Source organism: Centropristis striata, chromosome 16 (assembly GCF_030273125.1).
Source record: "Centropristis striata isolate RG_2023a ecotype Rhode Island chromosome 16, C.striata_1.0, whole genome shotgun sequence".
Lineage (NCBI taxonomy): Eukaryota > Metazoa > Chordata > Actinopteri > Perciformes > Serranidae > Centropristis > Centropristis striata.
This window is the reverse complement of record NC_081532.1, coordinates 23,163,733-23,186,258: the sequence shown is the minus strand read 5'-3', so window position 1 is coordinate 23,186,258 and position 22,526 is coordinate 23,163,733. Positions and strand designations below refer to the sequence as shown.

Here is a 22,526-nt window from a genome sequence, read left to right as displayed (position 1 = left end):
TGCTAAGCTAGCTAATAGTTTGAAGGGTCTGACGCAATAGTACATTACTACAGTGGGGGTGTTGATATTATGGAAATGAGTCCTGTAGGCTGTGTTAGAGGATTGAAGTGCAGTGTAGGATTATGTCAGCTGCACTCTGCAGAAGCTTTCCTTCCAGAGGAAAATTTTTAAAAAGCAAACAAAACAGGTTTAACCCTTTGGAGTTTGGGGCTTTTTGGTCTGTTTTTGAACCGTTTTCGTTTCGTTTTTGGTATAATTTTTTCTGCATAACCTCACCTATATGACCTGATAGATATTTTTTTACTTTGACTTACTGGATCAACATTTTGAACCCCCCAAAAACATTTTAATCCAATCCAAATATTGTGTTTTTTTTACTCTCAGAACACAATCATGGTCAATGAAAATTTTTTAAAATGTTGGTTACAAATATAACCTAGTTCTATATTTTTATACTAAATATATTCATCATCATCAGACAAAAACTGGCATAGAGCTTCAAGCCAGGACTTCAGAGGGAAGCTGAAGGCAGGAAACATGCTGCTTCATTTTAACGTCATTAATAAGTAATTTGATTTGATCACAAAAGCAAGATCAGCGACTCCAGAGGGTTAAGCAAGGTGATGCTGAGACCTGTCATAGAACATCACACAAGATCCTGTTTCTTTGTTTTGGTGCTATGTTTGACATTAATGGATTCAAAATTAATTTGGCAGATGCTTTTTCCAAAGCAACTCACAATAAGTGCATTCAGACCAGAGCTGGATATCATTGTGGACTATTGTTTTGAAGCCTTGAGTTGGCATTTTGACTGTTGCCATCTTGCTTTTTTTTTTTCACCAGAAGGGTAAAGTAAGCATGGTGCATGGTGCATTAAAATAGCCGACTCATAAGTGTGTCTTTAAGTACAACCAAGAGCTGAACATTTCTATGTGACTGAAAGGTTACAATATGAACTGAATTTTTCTTTTCTTTTTTTTTATTGAGGTAATAAATTAAGTGAGAAATGGGGTCATTTTCTCAAAGACTTCTTTTTGCAACCAGGGGATTGACATAATACAGTTTTAAGGCTCTGCCTGCCTTTTTTACACGTCAGTTTCTGTATTAAAGAAACAAGATATGGTAATATAGATTGGCAATCAGGGAGGCAAGAAAGCTAACAATATTACTTTAATCTGAACTGCTGTAATAATCTATTACTGGAGCCACAAACCCAGTGAGGTAAAAATCGAAGGCTCTTGAGGTGTTTCATTAAGGCTGGATGTAGGTTAAGTGAAGGCGAGGTCTGGCCCAGCCCTGCGACCCTTGCAGGACCTCACACAGACATGTCAGCAGTCCCCATCGAGCGTGCGCCATGGAGCAACCACAACTCGGCAGCCTGGACGCAGGAGCTTGGGCTGACAGGGTGACTGTGTGCTGTCTCCCATATTCACCCGAGGTCAGTCCTTTTGTTAGCGTCATTTAATAACCCTACTTGGTAAAACTAGAGGACTTATTTTAAATTCAGTAAAAGCAAGCAATCCTCATATCCTTATGTCTCTGGATCATTAATTTGCAGTTAGTTAACAGTGTATTATAAAACAGTATTATAAATTAAACAAAGCAACTTAAAAAGACATCTTGGGTGATTCAATCTTTTTTTGCAGCATAATAAGTCATTTTTCACTAGCTAGAGACCTGACTTTACACAGCAAACTTTTAGAGTCATACATTCCTTGTAAGCACTATTTGACCTTGACATATTTTGCATCCTATAAAATAATACCATATGTTCTATTCATCCTTTTGAATATGCACATACAAAATATACTACATATACACAGGTCATGAAACAACAATAATTAAACAACTATTAAACTGCCTACCCTTACACAAAGCTTTACTTTGGTTTTTATTATGCATCACTCCATACTTTTGCCCTTTCAATAATTAAAAAAAAAAAGGCATTATTCGCTGTTTCCATATTGTTCTCCTGCATCACAAGACACCATGTTAATATTTCATAACTTTTGTGATGGTGTCTTGCTCAAACAAAGGCCTTTAATTCTTCTGGCTTTTGTTGGAAAGGTCCCGCGGTTATAGTGTGTCACCCCAAAACACGTCAAATCTCATGAGGAAAGTAGTTTCTAAAAAGCAGAATTGCTGCTCTAAATTGTACTTGGTTTATTTTGTTGCTTCACTTGGATATTTGAGCTTCACTGAGCAGAATGATTCATGTGCAGAGTTTTTTTTTACTGCATCTGTCAAATGTATTTGATCACGTTTAATTTGGAGTTTAAAGGTCTCCAGATGTCCCTTTCTTTATTATTATAATGCAGGTCTAGGTGCTATCTAAATATTGAGAAAGTATCAATCCAGAGAGAATTGCACACAGCCCTCATCCAAAAACTGTGGATTTAAAAGAGTCTTCTGGACTTCTGTAACTTTGTGATGTCACAACTATACGTAGCAATAAAGTGCAAAATATGATGCAAAACCGTCTGGTAGTTCAGTTTTCAGCATCTGTTTCTTTCAGAATTTGCATGACTAAAGCTTGATGCTAAAAATGTTTTGCTAAAACTTCCAAAAATATGCATAAAAGTTTTTACACTCACTTGAGGTGGTATTTGTCTCTTTTTTGGGAGATGAAAACGTTTTTCTCTGAATAAGTTCTGACTTAGCGATCATTTAACTCACATGACTGATCAGCTGTTTCCTCTGACATTAAAGAACAATTATAAGTTGCCCAACTGATTCCAATTCCTGAAGACATCTCTCCGTGTTCTCTCAATTCAACAACCTCTTTTTGTTTATTCTCTCCTTCTTCTCCTGTTTACTGATGGATTAGCCTACAGCAATACATTACACTGCCATCTTTTGAACAAAGTAAGTTTATGCAGCTTTGTCATTCGATCTAAACCAGTTGATGGAAACGTCCCTAATTCACATTTTCTTTAATGCAACATTTTCAAATTTTGCTTCATCTTTAATGGAAACATGACTATTCCCTCACTTTTTCTTGACACATCTGGGATAAAACCTTTTTTTTTAAGCTATTGCATCATATAAAGATCAGCAGTCTCTCCTGTGAAGAGACCATGTGATGAAATGCCTGGCTTGAGCCTCAACACAAATCCCCACTGAGCCCTATACATATGACTGATTTCACATGAGATAATGTAATCAAATGCCTGGGTGACTGGGTTCCAAAGTCAAAAGGTCAGAAGCTGTGTCCTAACTCACACTCGGCCTCCAGCAATAACTGTCAGTGCTGACGGACTACATCAATAGGTCGCTCTTTACTGCTCTCGTAGGCCTATATCACAAGAAGCCATAAGAGGCACTGGAAACACATCTGTCAAGGCCGGTCTATATACAGAGGCCCTGCAGCATCGATAGGCCTGCCACTGCACATCTCTCCAGTACACATTGTTTACGTTGTGATGGAGGGGGATGTTTGTGTCTTGTGCCGTATGCTGTGATGACTGGACTTCCTGTTTAGCTCATCAGACACATACCTTGGCTGCAGTTCCGAAAATCTGTCATATTCACAAAACAGTGCATGTCGTCGTCTGTTTTCAACGTTTCCGAGGCTCCGTGGATATCAAGTGGTTTTATTTTCAACGTAACAATGAATGATGCTTGTCAGCACCAGAAGAAACACAAACAGAGAGAAAGGCTGGATCAAAATACCACCAAGCGGTATTGTGTAATGTGTTCTTCTCTGTTTTTGTACAGCGCAACAACAGAGCTTTCAAATCGATACACCTCCCTCACATGCTACTGAGAGGGCGCACAGGGTGGTTGGTCTTATTTCCACTTCACAGTTCGCCACATGTGACTGTGTGAAGTGGTTTCAGTGAGAGATGCAGTGGCTGAACTGTGGCAGACTGGGAAGATGAATGCTTCTCAGACAGTCCTCTGATCACACACTGGACAGTTCCCGTAATTAAAGTGCCCCACCATGATTTGATTAACCAACTGTAAACTGAGTGCTTTTGTGCTTTGAACACCCCCTCCCCCCCATATCAACTCGATAGGCTAAATGTGGCTTTTGCACATTTACTCAACCACTAAATGAACAAACCCATCTTTTCGTGCCCGAAATAAAAATGTAAGATGTTAGGAAAAACCTAACATTTATTTGAATATATATTAATCATTTTGGCTCTGAATAAATAAAATATCAACATACAGGATAATGTCAGCATGATTTACATAGATCTATTATAAAACCATATAAATGAATGATTTTCTAATGATGTTTATTTGTACCGTGTGATATAGTTATACCTATTATACATACTATACCTTTTAATAAAAATCATCTAATTACACTAAAGCTTCATCGAGGCCCAAAAGCTGTATGCCTGCCCTAAATGTACATAACCAAATACACAATACATTTACATAGTTATATGCACATACCTGAGCATAACTCAATAACGCAGGTTCTTCTACTCGGAATCCAGGTTTGATCCATGAAAATAAAAGATACCTAGCCTAATGCAAAATATTGATTTTAGACCAGCCGATGAATGGCAGTGATGTTAAGCGTTGTATGCCTGTAAGAAATATTTATTTCCTGCACAACCAAACGCATCTCTTGAGCATCTGGAGTGTCCTATTAATTTAACAAAATATCTATACCAGTGTTGTCCACGCGATGCACAGGCAGGTTAGTGTCCTCAGAAGCTGTCTGAGGTAAAGTAGACACACATTGCTTTAAGGCATACAGATGGCCTAAAACAAAAAAAACAAAACAAGGAAGGAGGGGGGAACAGTGTAGAAGCTAGGTCTCCTCTTTTTTTCGTCATGAGAGTCAAGATTTCAGTTAATATGTGCAGTTACGCATCCATAAGAGGCTCTGCAAAATGGGTTCAAGGAGTGTGTTATCCGACCTGCGGTACTGATTCTGTAAAACACTCCTTGTAGGGTCAGTTCTTGTGTGTTAGGGTGGGGGGTGTGGTGCTGGGGATGAGGCCCAATCAGTCTCCTCTCAGGCTCGGTTCGGATGTTGGAGAAGCCGCATCTGCAGCCTTATGCTCGGGGTCGTCTTTGTCGGACTCCGCCTCAGCCCCGGTGCTGGACGCGGCGTGGCGGCTCGCTCCGGTTTGCGTCTGTCTACCCAAAGTGTCCGATCTCTCCGCGCTCGTGTGACCGTGGGATGATGCGTAGAGTCCTCCTTCCTCCTGCTGCTGCGAGTGCGCAATCTTTGCCCCGGAGACGTCCGTCACACTCTCGGATCTGTCGTCCCACTGAAACGCCGGACTGTACGGGTGGTTCGCATTGCCCTGCCTGGTCTGGTTGAGAGACAGCAGCGCAGTCTGTGTAGAGTTCCACTCTGAGACATTGTTGCTTGTGGAAATATTAGTTGAGATGTTCGCGGTGGGGGTGACCTCCTCTGGCACTCCCGGCTTCCCCGCAGATGATGATGCACTGGTTGGTTTCCAGATCAGGCTGTAGTAAATCGCCAGAATAATGGCTGCTAAGGACACGGACAATACATAAGCAAAAACAGTGGCTAGTCTCACCCACTTCTTGTTAGTCTTAGCAGCCATCTTAGCCTTTTTGTCCCCCGTATAAGTAGCAGGTTTGCCCCTCTCCATATTGGGCATGAAGTCCCGCTCTCTCATATTGCCCCTATTTTTTCCTCGATGCTCCACCACCCCCTCCGTCTTGAAGGCTTCTTGTTATCCACAATCCAAGAGAAGGCAGGAAGCGGAGGGCTTAAGAGAGCGATGCTGGACCACAGTGTGTTTGCAGCTAAACTAATTTCTTGTAATTCATTTGATGTCAAAAGCGCTGCGCCTGATCCTCGGTGCCCAGTGCAGCATTGCGTTTCATAATGGACATCAAGCATCCACAGCAGGCTGATCGCACGTTTCAGCATCCGACAGCGGCGGGACAGGCGGCTCTCACATTTCCAGGGAACAGCTGCCTGGAGGCCTACGACGAATACGCAGTACAGGATTTGATTTATTAAAAACGATTAAGTGAGATCATACGGTACACAGCTGTCTGTCTTATCCAGCAAATGAAGTGGCTGGCTCAGCTAAAAATACAGGAGAGGGGGCGGGCGGTGGCTCTTAAAGAAGCAGCAGTTGTGCAGCAGCGCCGAGAGCAAAAAAAACCACATCATCTTGACATCAGGACGCTGGAGCCGCTCATGGAGAGCAGAATGTTGTAGCGGGGATGAAGTGACGCTCAGAAGTGTTTACCTTACAATGTGCGCACCCAAGTGGAAAGGATGTCTGCTCGGTATACCTGCAATGAGACAATAAAGTGGTTATTAACCCTCTGAACCACAAGTCGAATCAGGGCGTTTTTTGCTCTTTTTGCATTTTACTCACTGTGGCCTTTTATTTCACTGCAATATATAAATAATAGGCCTATATAAAATCCATTCCTAAGTCTATGGAATCAGCACAATAATGGCTCGAAGTGGGAACGACTCAGAAATGTATTTTGTGCAGAAATCACAGATATCAGAAATCATTAAGATAAATAAGTTGAATTTCTCTATTTTAAAAATAAATTCGAATAAAACGTAATTTATATAAACAACACTTTTTCAAGTACCCACAAGTGTCATGAATTTGACTAGGCTATACCTTACATATTGAACTGTGCCCCCTCCTCTCTGGTCTACGTTAACAGTGAACATTTGTCACGTGACCATTCGTCTCAGCAGAATCAATAATGGCTTCACAGTGTCGTTGAGGGGCAGAATTGAATGTTTTTAACAGGATCTAGTTATTCCATTTACATTACATTACATTTAGTCATTAAGCAGACGCTTTTATCCAAAGCGACTTACAGGAAGAGTAAAAGCAAACAATCAAGGTATAGTGCAATAAGAGCTATTAGTGCATCAATAAGTGCTAGTGACAAGTCTTTGAGGAGTAGAATTACCGTGTGGTGCTATGGAGAGAAGATCTCTCTGAAGAGCTGGGTCTTCAGGAGTTTTTTAAAGGTAGAGAGGGGCGCCCCTGCTCTGGTTGGAACTGGTAGTGTGTTCCATCAGCGGGGAACAAGAAATGCAAAGAGTCTGGATTGCCTTGGACCAACGGGGGGTAGAGCCAGGCGCCGTTCATTGGAAGAGCGCAACGGTCGTGAGGTAGCATATGTCTGAATCAGAGCGTTCAGGTAGGTAGGAGCAGTACCGGAGACAACTTTGTAGGCCAGCATTAGAGATTTGAATTTGATGCGGGCTGCATCCAAACGGCTTAATTTTGGACACGTTTTAAATGACACATGTGATTTTTACACATGTGAAAAAAGTGATTTTTACAGAAATATCACAATGTTAAGCCTCGCTTTGGTTAGTTTTTCTAATGGCAACGTTCATAATCAATGGTCCATTTAAGGACTCTTGGAAAGTTCAAATTCTGACGATATTGCCAGTTTCTTTCTTTGACAAACGAGACATTTTGGCAGTCTTTTAAAAAAACATCCATTTGTGGTTCAGAGGGTGAAGAACATTTGTGAGGAATTTATGAATTATTAAAAACGTTTTAAATCCACTGATAAATATTGAAGCACAACTAATCTGAGATATTTGGTTCACTTTGGATCAGTTTGGACCTGATGCTACCTGTTGGCTGTTCCACTATCCAGTACTTTACAGTTCAGCACAATGGACAGCGCCCTTGACAAAACAAAACTAATGTTTAAACTCCAGTTGGTGGAGAACAAACACAAAAGTTGAATTATGACACATGACTGTTGTTGCATCCCTATGCAGTGAATGGCCACAAGTAAAGGACAAGACAGGTCCTGCTGTTACAGGTGATATGTGACAGGATAGACAAGCAGTCCTCCCACTGACACACACACACACACACACACACAGGTGTTTATAGGGAGGATTAGTGCTTTCATAACCATGTTTTATGATATGGAGATCAGAAGGAGGAGGGGGAGGATCAGCTGTAATGTGGGTTTTCACAGTTTGTCTGCAACATAAAACACTGAAACACAAGAAATGTAGGAAACAGGATGTACTGAAACTGTGCAAACATTTATTATTATTATTATTATTTAAACTGGGTAAACTTCTGGGAAATTCGATTAGAAATGATGTTGGAGGCAATGAGTGAAAGTCATTGTATTTCCCTGTATTTAATAAAATAGGCCTACATGATTTTCAAAAAAGAAAAAAACAACAATGAATAGACTGATAAAAAAGGAATCCTTTTTAATTATCATTTCTGATCCACAAGAGAGTCAGTTTTGTCAGTTCTTCAGTCAGTTTTGAATGCAGGACTTTTACTTGTGGTGGATTCATTTCACAGTGTGATATTTGTACTTTTACTGAAAACTTCTTTCACCACTGGTTTTAGTACCATTTGTAGCAAATCATTTCCATAACTTAAAAAATGTTACGTAATAATGATATGAAGTTTGGATGCTTCAGGGTTACAGGACCTATAGGACTCTGGGGTCTTACAGAGGAACACCTATCAAAAAGTAATGTAATGAACGTTTAGATGATATTGAGATTTAATTTTAATTTGAGCTACTCATATTTATGCAACCACATACACTTTTTTATCCTCTAAGGGGGCAGCTTAGCCTAAGAGGGCAAATAGGCTGCTGCTCGGGGGAACTTTAGTCCTTCAGCTTTTGATTGTTTCCTTGTTCAGTGTCAATAATAGTCTGTCTGCAGCTCCACACACAGTGTCATTTGCAGCAAATAACCTGCAATTTATTTACTCATCAGTTTATTGTTTTACCAAATCATGCCACAACCACCTGCCCAGGCTCACAATGTGGTGACATTTATTACTTGAGGCTGGACACTGAATGCTGTTTCAACAAAAGGTTCCCGGTCATTTGGATATCATTCAAATAAACCTTGACTGTGCAATATCTAATGCAAACACTCAGCCAGTGAGGAACTAGAGGAGTGACATCTGATACCACACACTTTAGGATGCTGTTTTTATATTTTAAATGAACACAAACATGACTTAAGTTGACCAAAAACAAGCAATAAACACAACAAATTCACACAAGAACAAAGTCAAACCGATGGATCCTGATAAACACACAGCAGGCCAAAAAACCACAATGATAATAAAGTTTAAAAGAAAAATAAACAAAAGCTTGATCCTACTTCATAAAATAATAATTAAAGAATTCATAATGTCTTTCAAGGTGATTGCAAAAAACTGGTGCTGCTGTTTTTCATGAAAATATTTGCAACAATTGCAAAATGTCTGTGTAATATCAAAAAAACATAGTACTGCTGAACAAAAAGGAGATATTCTGATATTAAATAATCGTTAATCATTTATTAAAGGGTCAGTTCACCCAAACTTCAAAATGAAAAAAATCCTGCCAATCAGATTATTTTCAATATATTTGGCAAGTTTTGACATGTGTGATGTTTACTCCTCAATCCCAATAAAATGGGGGTGAAAGGTTTTTTTCTAAAATGAAAGACAGAAACTGTATATTAGGAGATTTTATTTTATCAACAGAAATAGTAAGCGTGGGTCTCCCTGTGTCTCTCTCCGGGTCCTCCAGTTTCCTCCCACAGTCTAAAAACATGCAGCTTAGGTTTAATTGCCCATAGGGGTGAATGAGATTGTTTCTTGATTGTTTCTGTCTATATGTCAGCCCTGTGATAGTCTGGAGACCCGAGTTCAAATAAGCGGGTAAGGAGAATGAATGAATGAATGTAAGAACAGAAACCGTGTGTTTTACTGGGACTGTTGCTAAGAAATGCTTTAAAAAGTGTAATTGTAAATCTTTTTTCAACAAACCAAAATCTTTCCACCTGCCTTGCCCTGGGTGGCTGCAGATTTTTTGCCCATAGATAGCTTAAAACCAGAGGAATGTAAAGCACACAATATGTTTTCTTTTTGTAATTTGGGTGAATTAACCCTTTAAAATCATTATTATTTCAATACTGTCTGCTAGATGTAGAGCTCTGATTCAAGCTGCACCTTCACCTTTAGTCGAGTTTGTGTTTTGTTTTTGGCAAACTTTATTTGCAATGCATATACCTTGGGGTGTGTCCTGACTACAGTCAGAGCTTTTGCACCAGTATCCACCTGAATGCATCTTTTGGATACACACGGGAAGGAGAACTAGTCAATCGTTATGACCATGGTGGTTATATATCAATTATAGCAAAGAAAAAATCAGTCTTAAAAAAGGACAAAATGATTAAGAAAAGACACTTTCTGGAGCCTCCAGAGGTCAAAGACTACCTGGTGAAAGGAGAAAGATTCATCAAGTGGTCGGAGGTGAGTGAATATTTCATTAAAATCTAAAAGAAAATTATGTTCACTGTGATTTTATTTATCTTTGCCTGATTTAATTTGACTCCCACTCTTATAGTTACTTTAATCACTGATGTTGCATTCATCAACAGCTCTGTTCCGGAGGTTTAAACTCAATAAATGTCCTAAATGTGTGAACACTAATTCCCTTGTGTCCATCCAGGACTCCACAAAGACTGCTCCTGTCACCATGAAGATGGATCCCAAAGGTTTTTATGTTTACTGGATCAACCAAAGCAAGGTAATAAATATGTAGAGTCTATAAAAGAAACGAGGGGCTAATAGCATAAAAAATTGAGTGAAAGTATCAAAAGTAAAAGAACTCGTAAGGAAGAATGAGAACCACTCAGATTTATATGATATATTCTAAATAAATTATTAGATTATTATTATTATTTTATTTATGTAAGAGGCTATTTAGTGTTAGGTTAGTGTAAGGTAGGACTAATTTTAACTACTTAATATAATGTTATGTGGTTACATTTATAGAAATGAAAAAATTTAAAATGTATCATGTTTTATGTTAAATCTCGACCTGAAAAGTAAAATCAAGTAGGCAGCAAAATGTAGTGGAGTAGAAGTATAAAGTTATATAAAATGAAAATACGAAGTACATGTACCTCAATATTGTACTTAAGTACAGTACTTATTTACATTCCACCACTGTTAACTGGATAATCATTTCAGCTGTACTAGTTTCATTTATAATAAACCACAATATCCTATAAACTCTTCATAATTTTGTGCAAAAATCTCAATTTATAATGTGAAAAGCTGGTAAGGCTTAAGTAAGCTTTAGTAAAAAAAAGGTCAAGTAGCATAAATAGAAAAGTAAAGTAGTTTTGTTTCCTGTCTGTTTAGTTTTGAATATTTAAATATTTTTGAAGTGTAGGGAAAACAGAGGCAGAAAGCCGGACTATGTTTGGTTAAAGGTTATGGAATATATATTTGGAAAAGAATTTACAGAAAAAAAGAAAAGAAATAGCTAGGATTTCTGGCTTATTTTGTTTCTATTTTATCACAATTGTTTGTTATTATTATTATAGATATTTTGTGTGTTTTTAACATGTTCAAATAAAGAGACCAATCAAGCACCTCAAATTTGTACTAAATGCACTTAGTTAGTGCTGACTCACATTCAGCCGCACATAGAATCAAAATGGCTTTTTGCGCATCAGATTAAAATACATGTTAAACAGAGGTGGCCATGTTTCAATTGCTCACATTGAGAGTGTGCATAATGTGTATTTGATTGGAATCTGTTAAAGCAGTGTGCTTGCATGGAGCTGAATTCTCATCTAAGCAGCTTGAGGAGATTATTGATTGGTGCTGATGTGGGCTCTCCATCCTGCTGCACTGAGCAGCTGAACTGTGATGCACTTCTCTGTCTCTCTCATTGAGGCACCTTCTGGTTTCCACCACATCACAAAAAACCAGTGAAGCCGACATAAAGATGTGTGCCTCATGTGCCTTGGCTCAGTCATGCCGGCATGTTGACTATAAAGGATTTTTTTTTTTTTTCTTACATGATGCTTTGAGGCATTTCAGTCAAATATTCTCCACACAAACAAAGTAAATCCTGTAGTTTTTTGCACTTTGCCAAAAGATGACTTGTATCTGAATCCATATTTGGACCGGCGCCTACATGTTAGAGGTTAGATTCTCTGCTTCTTGTTTCTAGGAGACAACGTTCCTGGATGTTGCTACTATCAGAGATACCAGAACAGGAAAATATGCAAAACTTCCAAAAGTGAGTATAATTTGAAGTAGTCACCTGCTCTCTTAAGTCACACTGGTTTGTTCGTTATGTGAGAATCTCTGCAGGCATGCAAATAGGGTGTCAAGCCCCTAGTTTTCCCATTAGTATAAGAGACATATTTGCATTGCAAAAACAGCAATGGACTCATGCACCCAGGCTACTCCCCCGCTACAGAAAACACACAGCAGTATAAACAACACTGCACTACACATTGTGTCATGAGCTGAGATTTCAGCAAGTGAGTTTCTTTGTTTGTATCATTCGAAGTCTGACTGCTGTAGTTCTTTTTCCGCTCCTTGCCGGCCTCCACAGAGAGTTACAGTATGCAGCCATCGTCATCCCTCACTTAGGGTTCAAAGGTGGAATGTGAAGTCTGTTTCCCCTCAGAGAGAGCACAGAGCACGGTATCATCCCAGCTGGGGTGCTGTTGCAAGCACATCTTCCTCTTGGGCCCCTGGGGGATTTTTCTGCGGAGAGAAAAAGCTCTGAACTTCTGAAAGTATCATGCAAGGGACTGATTGTAAAGTGGTAGATAGAGGACGGTGGTAGCTGATAAACTGGTCCTCTTGCTGCCATTTGTATGCATGTGTCTTAGTGTGTGTGGGTATAATGTCTGCATGTCTTGGTCGGCACATTTGCCTGTATTGAACATGCCCCCAGAGAGCTGACACTGCAGCTTGCTGTGGCAAACATACGTTTCTGATGCTGACACATGTTGTTCAGCAGGATAATCTTCACAAATGAACACCACTTTTATTATTTTTTGACAAGCTAGCAATATGGTAGCCTTATAAACTGTTTATTAACCTAACCTACAATCTACAAGTGTTTGCAAGAGCACTGAAAAACATGACTAGAAGCTGTGAGGCTACAGAGAGAGTTCCCGTCCGTGTCCAGTCTGATGTCGACAACCACTCTAGTCTCATTTAGCCACTTGCTAGCAGCCACCTTTTTAAAGAAAAGTAAAAACTTAAAAACTCACAAGTGGGGGTATTTACTAACGTATTTTATGTAATACAAAAAAAACTTTAACTTCTCTTCAGCTTGTGTTAACCACAGACTTTATTTTAGGCATCTAACCACCAACACATACAAAATCCTCATTGAGTTTGAGAGGTTAGACCCTAGGGCGCCAACATGCTAACTCCTGTAGATTGTAAATCAGGTTAATAAACTATTTATTGGGCTAAGGTTTGGCTAGCTTGTCAAAGCGGCTTGTTACCTTGTCGGAGAGCATCTGAAGCTAACAGTAGTGGTGTTATGCAACTGTGGTGTAGTTCGATATAGCATAATGTTATCTTTTTACTTCTGTTGGCTGCATTAAAGCTTCAAACACCATAAAAGTGGTGTTCATTTGTAAAGATTATCCTGCTAAACAAGACTGCCACAGAGTATATTTTCTGCCATGATCCAAAATCCAATGCAAAAACCCCAACGGCGAATTCTCAATAGACCCCATGGCGATGATACCTTGCAAGTTGGCCTACAAAAATACATCACTGTTTGCTCTCTATAATAGCCAAAGCAAAATTTCCCCCTTTGCTTTGCCAAAAAATGCTCCCCTTTAAACAAATAAATGAAAAATAATTAGCCTAAAAATTGCACCATATATTTTGATCTCATGAAATCTAATTGACAATGAACCTTATTCCCCTCTTTTTGCCTTTCACAGCACACTAAAGTTCGCAACGTGTTCAATATGGACTTCCCAGACAGCAACCATCTCGCCAAAACTCTGACCATCGTCTCCGGTCCCGACACAGTAAATCTGACCTATCATAACTTCTTTGCTTCAAAGGAGAGATTGACACAGGTAATAAGCTGCTGTATAAACTGACTGTGTCCATTCTCTAGCTGTTTACAAGCCTCCCTTTCTGTCCACTCTGATTGTTCAAACACAGCCACGGGCCATTAACCACGACACAATGAGCCTTTGCTTCCCCCCAATAAGGCGTCCTCTGTCTCCCCTTTAGACTTTATTAGACTTTATGGCTCCAATATCCGGATTTAATCAACTGTAATGAAATCAGAATTGTGCTTTGTTCAAATGCAACATGCACTACTCTCATTTCCTGAGCTTCTATTATATTAATGCCCTCTAGTGGTGACTTTGTGTCCATTTTAAAATAATTTATTATGACATTTCAAGTACAAGTCACATTGAATGTTATAACCCTGTTTGTGATTAAATGTACATCAGAACTGGGCCAATGACATCCTTGCGATCGCCTACAACCCTGCAAGAAACAATGCATGCAGACAGGTCTTCCTGGAGAAATTGTGAGTACACATCATTTGATCTAACAGCAATTTAATTTCACCACGTATGACACGTTGTAAGCCTTTGTACTCAATCTTTTAACAGGTATGTCCGCATTTCTCTTCACACCAACAAGGACGGCAAGATCCCGGTGAAAAAGTAGGTTACAGAGAAACCATCAGGAGGTGCAGGAAGCCACACAGGACTTAGTTTATATGGTGGATTTCCACATTTCCTACTCAATGTTTCACTGTATGTTTTTCAGTATTTACAAGATGTTCCCAGCAGATAAGAAGAGGGTGGAAAGTGCCTTAGCATCAGCACACCTCCCCAAAGGAAAGGTTAGAAAATATAGACATTTTGTTCGGTTGGTTGTTTCCTCCAAGTCCAACTATGTCTCAAGATTCTTTACTGCACTTTATGTAACTCTTCCCATAATGTCTGTGTGTTTGATGCAGATCTTCAGTGTTCAACAGAATCACAAACGATCATCTGTTTTGAAGTTATGTATCTAATTTGTTTTTACATTTCAGTATGACACCATTAAGCCTGACGTCTTTACTGAGTCTGCCTTCAAGTCCTTTCTGACAAACCTCTGCCCTCGGCCTGAGATCTATGAGATCTTCACTTCTTAGTGAGTCGACCTCTCCTGTGATTCACTTATTATCTTCTGGTATGGCGGAATAATCCTTGATTAGTTTTTCAAAATATACACCGACCTGCTATACCTTTATTATTCTATTTTTAAGAATATATTTATTGTTTTACAAAACAGTCAAACAAAAGCAAATAAGGAAGCATGATACAAAAATATACCCTTGTTTCTAACTCCCTTCCACACAGAACATATGTTCTGTGTGGAGGTTTTGGTTCACACAAAAGAGAACCAAAAATTAAAAGAAATATATATATATTAAAAAGTACTTTTACTTTTTATACTTTAAGTACATTTTGATGCTGATACTTTTGTACTTTGAATGAATTAATCATTTTTCCCCCCGGCTATATAATTTACATCTTGAAAATCAAATTTCACACATTTTTTCTCCATAATTAAAAACCAGAATGAGGAATAGGCTTTTACTTTTACTTCAGTAAGTTTTGAATGAAGGACTATTTGTTCGCAAGTTTTTATTATCTTTTAACAAGTATAACAGACAGTATACACAAACAAATGGACAACAATTTACCCAGACCTCCCAAAATTCTCTGCCAAAGAAATCTATTGAATTTTGTGATGATTGTCTTCATTATCATCATCATTTTGGTCTTTGTGGTAAACCCTTTTATTTGGCATCTTAATATTCTAACAGTCTCAGTTCCTCATAGAGCCAGAAACTTGCTTCTTTACACATTTTAATTTGTTAGCACAAAGCCAGAAATGCCTGGTGTGAATTATATTATGCGGGCCTCATGCTTTGCCAGTCTCCGCCTCAGCTTACCTGGCTCAGGGTCCGGTGGCAGATATTGCGCCGTGATTGGCAGCAGATGTATTACGTGCAGCACTCATGTGATTGTCACTCCTCACTGCAGCTCCAACAAACCCACCATGACGAAGGACAATTTCACCAAGTTCCTCAACGAGAAACAGAGGGACTCTCGGCTCAACGAGGAGCTGTTTCCACGTCCGCGGCAGGACCAGGTCAAAGCTCTGATGGACAAATATGAACCCTGCTCCGCGAATACAAACAGAAGTAAGATTCACTGATGATATCTTTGTCATATGGATTATTATTATGGATAATGCTTTTACACTTTTAGTGCTTCAATGTGTCTGTCTGCAGGTCTGATTTCTCCAGAGGGGCTCTTGTTCTTCTTGATGGGTCCGGAGACATCAGTTGTCATGCAGGACACGCTAGCCAAGTGTCAGGACATGGCCCAACCCATACCCCATTACTTCATCAAGTCCTCCCACAACACATACCTGACAGGTGACATGCACCAACATAGCTCATACCTGATCAACACCTGATGGTCATCTTGGAGGTATTTTTTTAAGGTTTCTTACTTCATCTTTTAACAGATGACATCACATCACACTGATTTTAGCATCTTTGCAATGGCTCCCTGTTTGTTTTAAAAATGTATTTTAAGATTTTACTGATCTGAGCTTGTTTAGGTCTGGCTCCTCACTATTTTCCCATCTTTTTTTTTGTAGATATTTTTTTTCTTAGTGTCTTGTAATTAAACCAGTGCTGTCTCTTATCATTTTTATTTTAAGAACGTATAAGACCCACCTTGTCTCTACACTGTTCGCCTTGTATCATAGCATTCCTCTATGATAAACTGCTCTCAGTCAAAGCACTTTGCAAGCTGTTTTAAAAGGTGCTATATAAAAAAGTTATCTTTATTTTATCTATCTGTCCTCCTGCAGCCGGTCAGTTCTCTGGCGTGTCCTCTCCAGAGATGTACCGTCAGTGTCTGCTGTCCGGCTGCCGCTGTCTGGAGCTGGACTGCTGGAAGGGAAAACCTCCAGATGAAGAGCCCATCATTACTCATGGCTTTACAATGACAACTGAGATCCTCTTCAAGGTGGTGACACATTGTTTCAGACGTGACTTCCACCTTTGACATTTTTGTCTCTCATCCTTGAGCAAGATACTGAACCCCAAATTGCTCCCGATGCTGTGTTCATCGGTGTGTGAATGAATTCCCAATGGTGGCAGGTGGGACCGTTTAGGGTAGCCTCTGCCACCAGTATGAATGTGTGTGTGAAAGGGTGAATGAGCGCAGTCTGTAGTGTAAAGCACTTTGAGTGGTCGCAAAGCGACTAGAAAAGCGCTATATAAGTGCAGGTCCATTTACCATTTCGAACCATGAAGAATGTGAATTTGGTCATTTTTTAAAACTTGAACCATAAAACAGGTTAAAAATAGGGAAAAATAGAGCCCAGGGTAAAACCATGGAAGTAAATTTAAGTATAAATATATGGAGAGATAGATGTACCTATAATCAGTAGAAAACGTTTTGTGTAAGCACAGCCCAGTTCCATTTCCAGGCTGTTGTCTATCATAAATCTTTGTCCCTTTCTCGTGAGTGTCCAACCCCTCACTTTCTGTGAGCAGTTTGCATTGTTTCAATATGACGTCTTCATGTAAACACTTCGCCAGAAGCCAGAAGAGTGCCACAATGTGTCATTTTAAAAAGCCTTCAAATTCACTTTTGATTCTTGTCCATGTGCACATGAAAGAGCAAAAGAGTGTGAAGGCTTAAAAGTACACAGTGACACACAAACACTCACACACAGCAACTCCGTCATCTCTCACTCCCAACACTTCCATTTAAGGGCAGCCGGCGCTCCACAGTCCCAGGGACCCAAACACAACACCTCACTTCGGTTTACGGTCAGCCTCTAGATGTGCTAGGTTTGGAGCTGACTTCAGGGCCTCTGCATAGAAGCAATAGCTCTGCAATTTGTAAGGTTTTTTGGAAAACAAAAAGTCCTGATTGACTCAGAATAAAACAATGAGATTAGAGTACTACTACACTATTTGTACCCATGTTTCTTGCTGTTGTCTGCTGTGACATCAGCTCATTTTTGCAGATCTCTTCAATCTTAATCAAATTTGAATAAAAGTCTAGTTAAATGCATAAAAAACAAAAAATGCCTGTCTCTTTCTGATGACAGGATGTGATCGAGGCCATCGCTGAGAGCGCCTTCAAGACCTCACAGTATCCCGTCATCCTCTCATTCGAGAACCACGTTGACTCGTAAGACCTAAACTTATTCTTGAACTTGTGCCATGTAATGTCATTATGACATTAACAATGCCCTGAAGCCATTATCCCAATTGGAATATTAATGGCTAACAGCAGACAACAACAGGTGTTACTCTGTTTTGTTCCAGAGTGAAACAGCAGGAGAAGATGGCCAACTACTGCAAAACCATATTTGGCGATGCCCTGCTGACAGATCCGCTGGACAATTACCCTGTGAGTACACTGCTGCAACACAGCTGGCTGTCAAAATAATAGAGCGAGAAGAACAGAAGTTAATGAATTGGGGTGTTTGTTAAACAGAACAGTTTGATAAATAAGACAAAACAAAGGATTATCATGGTATACTTTGTGACTGTGTAAGGCAATAAATGGGAAAAAAAAGTTCTCTTTATTTCTACATGACCCATATATCCTCCTGTACCAATCCAGCTGATTTCATTTCAACAGCCAAAGCATGTTCTCCTCCTCTCATATTTGTAGTCCTGAGTCAAACAGAGGACATTTTCAATGGTCTCAAATGCTATCACGGCCGTAGCCAGGAATTTAGAAATGCTGATGTTGTGACTCAAAATCCCCCATGCAAAGCCCAGATAAACATGTTTTCTTATTCGGAAAAAAATTAGATATTAGATATGAAAGCCAATTTCCATAGGTAAAGAAAAACATACGATGACAATTAAAGCTGCAAGCAGCGATGAAGCCCAAACTAATCTGATCTCATCAAAGGTACGGCTCAAACCTAGTTAGGTTAGTTTTAGGTTTCTTTCTATTTGTCACCTCTGGCTGCATTTTTTCTTTTGTTATTTTCTGTCTCTTTGTAGACATTCTGTCTATTTTTGTGGTAATTTTATAGTAATAATTTTGTGTTTCTTTTAGGTCATTTTTGTATCTTTTGTTGGTTATTTTGTGTTTTATTTTGTGTCTCCTTGTCTTCATTTGTGATTAATTTGTGTCTTTTTGTGGTTATTTTGTGCCTCTTTATTGTCATTGTGTGTCTCTTTGTGGTTAATTTGTCTTTTTGTTATAATTTGTGCTTGTGTTGTTTCTTTTTGTGGTTGTACTGTGTCTTCTTGTAGTCATTTGGATCTCTTTTTGGTGGTTTGTGTGTCTCTGTAACCATTTTGTGTCTATTTGTGGTTTTGTAACATTCAGCTGAAGCCGGGCCAGCAGATTCCCAGCCCATCTGAGCTCATGGGTAAGATCCTCATTAAGAACAAGAAGGGCAGCCATGAAAAGCCTGCCCAGACTAAGAAAACCGCCGCAGCCACTGACCAGACCCCAACCGCAGCTGCACCCACCCAGGATCCAAATGTCACTTCCCAGGATCCTGTCAACCCAGCACCCAGCACCCAGGAGAACCAAGGTGGACTCTAAACTTCAAATCAGATTACATTTTAAAAATAGGCTTATTTTCTTTCTTTTTTTAAAGTTATGTTTCTGCATTTAACCAGAGGGGGACACAGCTGTGGAAGACACTGAGGAGACAGAGGAGACAGACGAACAGGATGAGGAGAAAATGAAGACGTCAGATGAGGTAGAGAGAGACAGTTCATTGTGTGTTCCGCAAAAGCAGCAGTTAACTTCCTGTCAATCCCCCACAGGGCACAGCTGGACAAGAAGTCACAGCCTACGAGGCGATGTCATCCCTGGTCAACTACATCCAGCCTAACAAATTCATCTCTTTTGACAATGCCAGAAGTATGTCTTTGCTTCATCACACAAAATCAGACAAAAAAAAGATCTTACACAAACACACAAACTTCACAAGTAAACAAATAAATGTTGGTGCTCGTTATGCAATTCTTTTCTTCCTTCGCAGAGAAAAACAAGAGTTACATCATCTCATCTTTTGTGGAGACCAAAGGCGAAGCAATGATTTCCAAGACTGCTATTGAATTCGTCGAGTATCCTTCAGCAGTTCTGATGCTCTAAAATATGGCAACATGTGTTAAATGGGCTGTATTTGGTTTTAAAAATGTTCCACAATCAGACCAAAATATGTTTCATTGTGCTTCCACAAGGGTATCCGGATTCACAAATTCTAATACAGAGACTTTCTTAACTGTCTTTCTCAGATACAATAAAAGGCAAATGAGCAGGATTTATCCCAAAGGAACAAGAATGGATTCATCCAATTACAGCCCCCAGCCTTTTTGGAATGTAGGCTGCCAGATGGTGGCGCTCAACTACCAGACAATGGGTAGAAATGAACACACAATGCACTGAAAATAACACAAATATATTGCCACCATTGACGGTGACATGTCTGCAATATTTTATCTTATTTATTTGTTTTTATTTGTGCAAAAACGAAAAAACAAGATGACGTACAGAACATGAGGATACATATATAATAAAACAAACCAAACAAAACAATAGTTATGCTAAGTTGTGACAAAAAAGATGACAAGATAACAGTTCTACTAATAACATCTTACAGTTACTGTGAGTGGGTTAGGGTTAGGGTTGAGGGGTTTAAGTGGGGGATAAATAAATAAATAAATTGAAAAATACAAAAGATGAAATAACTATCATAATAATTACCGAATTTCCCTTCGGGGATGAATAAAGTAATCTATCTATCTGTCTATCTATCTATCTATCTATCTATCTATCTATCTATCTATCTATCTATCTATCTATCTATCTATCTATCTATCTATCTATCTATCTATCTATCTATCTATTCTAAAAATAATAATGTGTGTGTGTGTGTGTGTGGGGGGGGGGGGGGGGGGGGGGGTATAATTATAGCAATATTAAAAATATATACAAACTTACCGGTGTTATTTATTATGCAACATGAACCTGAACTTCTTTTTTCCACCACAGCAGGTCAGTGTTGCACCTCTTTGGTCCTCTGCGTGCTTTGCATCTCAATTGCTCACTGCTCCTCCTTGTGCTGAAGAGAGAGGGCATGAATGGGCTGCTTTGTGTGTATTTTCAGATTTCCCCATGCAGCTGAACATGGCTCTGTTTGAATTCAATGGCAGAACAGGCTACCTGCTCAAGCATGATGTCCTGCGTCGCAGTGACAAGAAATTTGACCCTTTCTGCGACAGGATTGACACCGTTGTGGCAAGCACACTGACCATAAAGGCATGTTCAAAGCCTTGTTTTTATTATGCTTCTCTAACTTTATCTATCCATGAGTGTTTGGCAAAGGGATCCTAAAATCTGTGCAAACTTATTGCAAAAGGTTCAAAGACTTCAAAGCTGCAGGTAAAATTGACACTAAAGCTGCATCATTTGTGGTGCATTGTATGGAAACTGATGCAATATGTGTGTAGCTGAGAGCTGTTTTCACTCTTCTAAATTGAGCATTAAATTAGCCTCAATAGTCTTGGGAATTTTGTGTGTGTGTGTGTGTGTGTGTGTGTGTGTGCATGCGCATGTGCATGTGCATGTGTGCTCATGTGTGTGCGCGCGCGTGTGCGTGTGGATGGATGGATGAAGAGTCTGTAATAATACAAGCTTCCTGCTGAGACTGATATATGGTTTCAGGTATTCAGCGGACTCTGCATGAGTGAAAACCTGAGCTCTTTCTTTACCCACTGTGTCCTGAACATTGGTCCATACAACAGGAAACACACACATCCATACTGTCAGCTGCTTTATACATGTATGTCATTAAATCTAACTCACCCATGAGTGCGTTATGAGACAATGGGCCCCCAGGCACAGATAAGCAAAAGGCCCCGCTACCTCCCCTATGAAAGAAACAGACACCTCTGGTTGCTTCTTTTTTGTTGTTATTGTTACTTTGTTGTCTCTTTGTAGACATTCCTCATCTTTTTGTGGTTTTGTATGTCATTTTTTTGTGTTGTTTCATAATAATTCGTTTAGGTAATCTTTTTGGTCATTTTGTGCCTATTTGTAGTAGTTTAGTATCTCTTTGTCATCATTTGTGGTTGTTTTGTATGTCTTTTTGGGTTTGTGTCTCTTTGTAGTGATTTGTTTCTTTTTGTGGTTAGTTTGTGTCACTTTGAAATCATTTTGAATCTCTGTGTAGCCTCTACTATGTGACATTTTGTAAGTGAAGGTCAGGGGTGCCCCCTGACACTTTGGGCCCCTGGGCCTGAGCCCAGTCGGCTCGTTCAGTAATCTGTCCTTGGACTCACCTGCCTCCTTAGATCTATTCGGGTCAGTTTCTGTCTGACAAGAACGTGAAAACAGGAGTCGAGGTGGAGGTGATCGGGCTGCCAGGAGACCCCAAGAAGAAATATCGCACTAAGTGGACAACCACACCCAACGCCATCAACCCAGTGTGGAATGAGGAGCCTTTTGTTTTTGAGAAGGTGTGTTTCAGTAGTATATCATAATCAACTGTGTTGCTACTGCTGCTGCTGGTCTTAATATAATTGTTGTTGTTATGATGCACAGATCCTGCTCCCAGAAATGGCCTCTCTAAGAATTATAGTCCATGAAGAGAACGGAAAATTCTTAGGACACAGGATCATCCCACTTAATGCCATCCAATCAGGTCAGTGAAAAAAAACGCTTCATGCTTCAT

The 22,526-nt window shown here is 39.5% G+C and overlaps 2 protein-coding genes across 2 annotated transcripts in view; one reads left to right on the top strand and one right to left on the bottom strand.

The window, feature by feature from the left end:
* Positions 1 to 1,509: 1,509 nt before the first annotated feature.
* On the bottom strand, positions 1,510 to 6,382 carry LOC131987954 (uncharacterized). Its single transcript, XM_059352904.1, has one exon. The coding sequence runs from the start codon at positions 5,613 to 5,615 to the stop codon at positions 4,968 to 4,970; it is 648 nt and encodes a 215-aa protein (XP_059208887.1). The 5' UTR covers positions 5,616 to 6,382; the 3' UTR covers positions 1,510 to 4,967.
* Positions 6,383 to 9,703: 3,321 nt separating this feature from the next.
* Positions 9,704 to 22,526, top strand: part of plcb2 (phospholipase C, beta 2) — a 31,022-nt gene continuing 18,199 nt past the window's right edge. Inside the window, exons 1-21 of the mRNA XM_059353569.1 lie at positions 9,704 to 10,238; positions 10,438 to 10,515; positions 11,956 to 12,024; positions 13,706 to 13,846; positions 14,234 to 14,313; positions 14,399 to 14,452; positions 14,559 to 14,634; positions 14,827 to 14,927; positions 15,827 to 15,987; positions 16,078 to 16,224; positions 16,668 to 16,825; positions 17,922 to 18,004; positions 18,142 to 18,226; positions 19,166 to 19,376; positions 19,465 to 19,547; positions 19,615 to 19,711; positions 19,833 to 19,917; positions 20,089 to 20,213; positions 20,961 to 21,112; positions 22,147 to 22,311; positions 22,397 to 22,496. Of these exons, the coding sequence (XP_059209552.1) occupies positions 10,155 to 10,238; positions 10,438 to 10,515; positions 11,956 to 12,024; positions 13,706 to 13,846; positions 14,234 to 14,313; positions 14,399 to 14,452; positions 14,559 to 14,634; positions 14,827 to 14,927; positions 15,827 to 15,987; positions 16,078 to 16,224; positions 16,668 to 16,825; positions 17,922 to 18,004; positions 18,142 to 18,226; positions 19,166 to 19,376; positions 19,465 to 19,547; positions 19,615 to 19,711; positions 19,833 to 19,917; positions 20,089 to 20,213; positions 20,961 to 21,112; positions 22,147 to 22,311; positions 22,397 to 22,496 (2,335 nt within the window). The 5' untranslated portion in view covers positions 9,704 to 10,154. The remainder of the gene's footprint in view (positions 10,239 to 10,437; positions 10,516 to 11,955; positions 12,025 to 13,705; positions 13,847 to 14,233; positions 14,314 to 14,398; positions 14,453 to 14,558; positions 14,635 to 14,826; positions 14,928 to 15,826; positions 15,988 to 16,077; positions 16,225 to 16,667; positions 16,826 to 17,921; positions 18,005 to 18,141; positions 18,227 to 19,165; positions 19,377 to 19,464; positions 19,548 to 19,614; positions 19,712 to 19,832; positions 19,918 to 20,088; positions 20,214 to 20,960; positions 21,113 to 22,146; positions 22,312 to 22,396; positions 22,497 to 22,526) is intronic.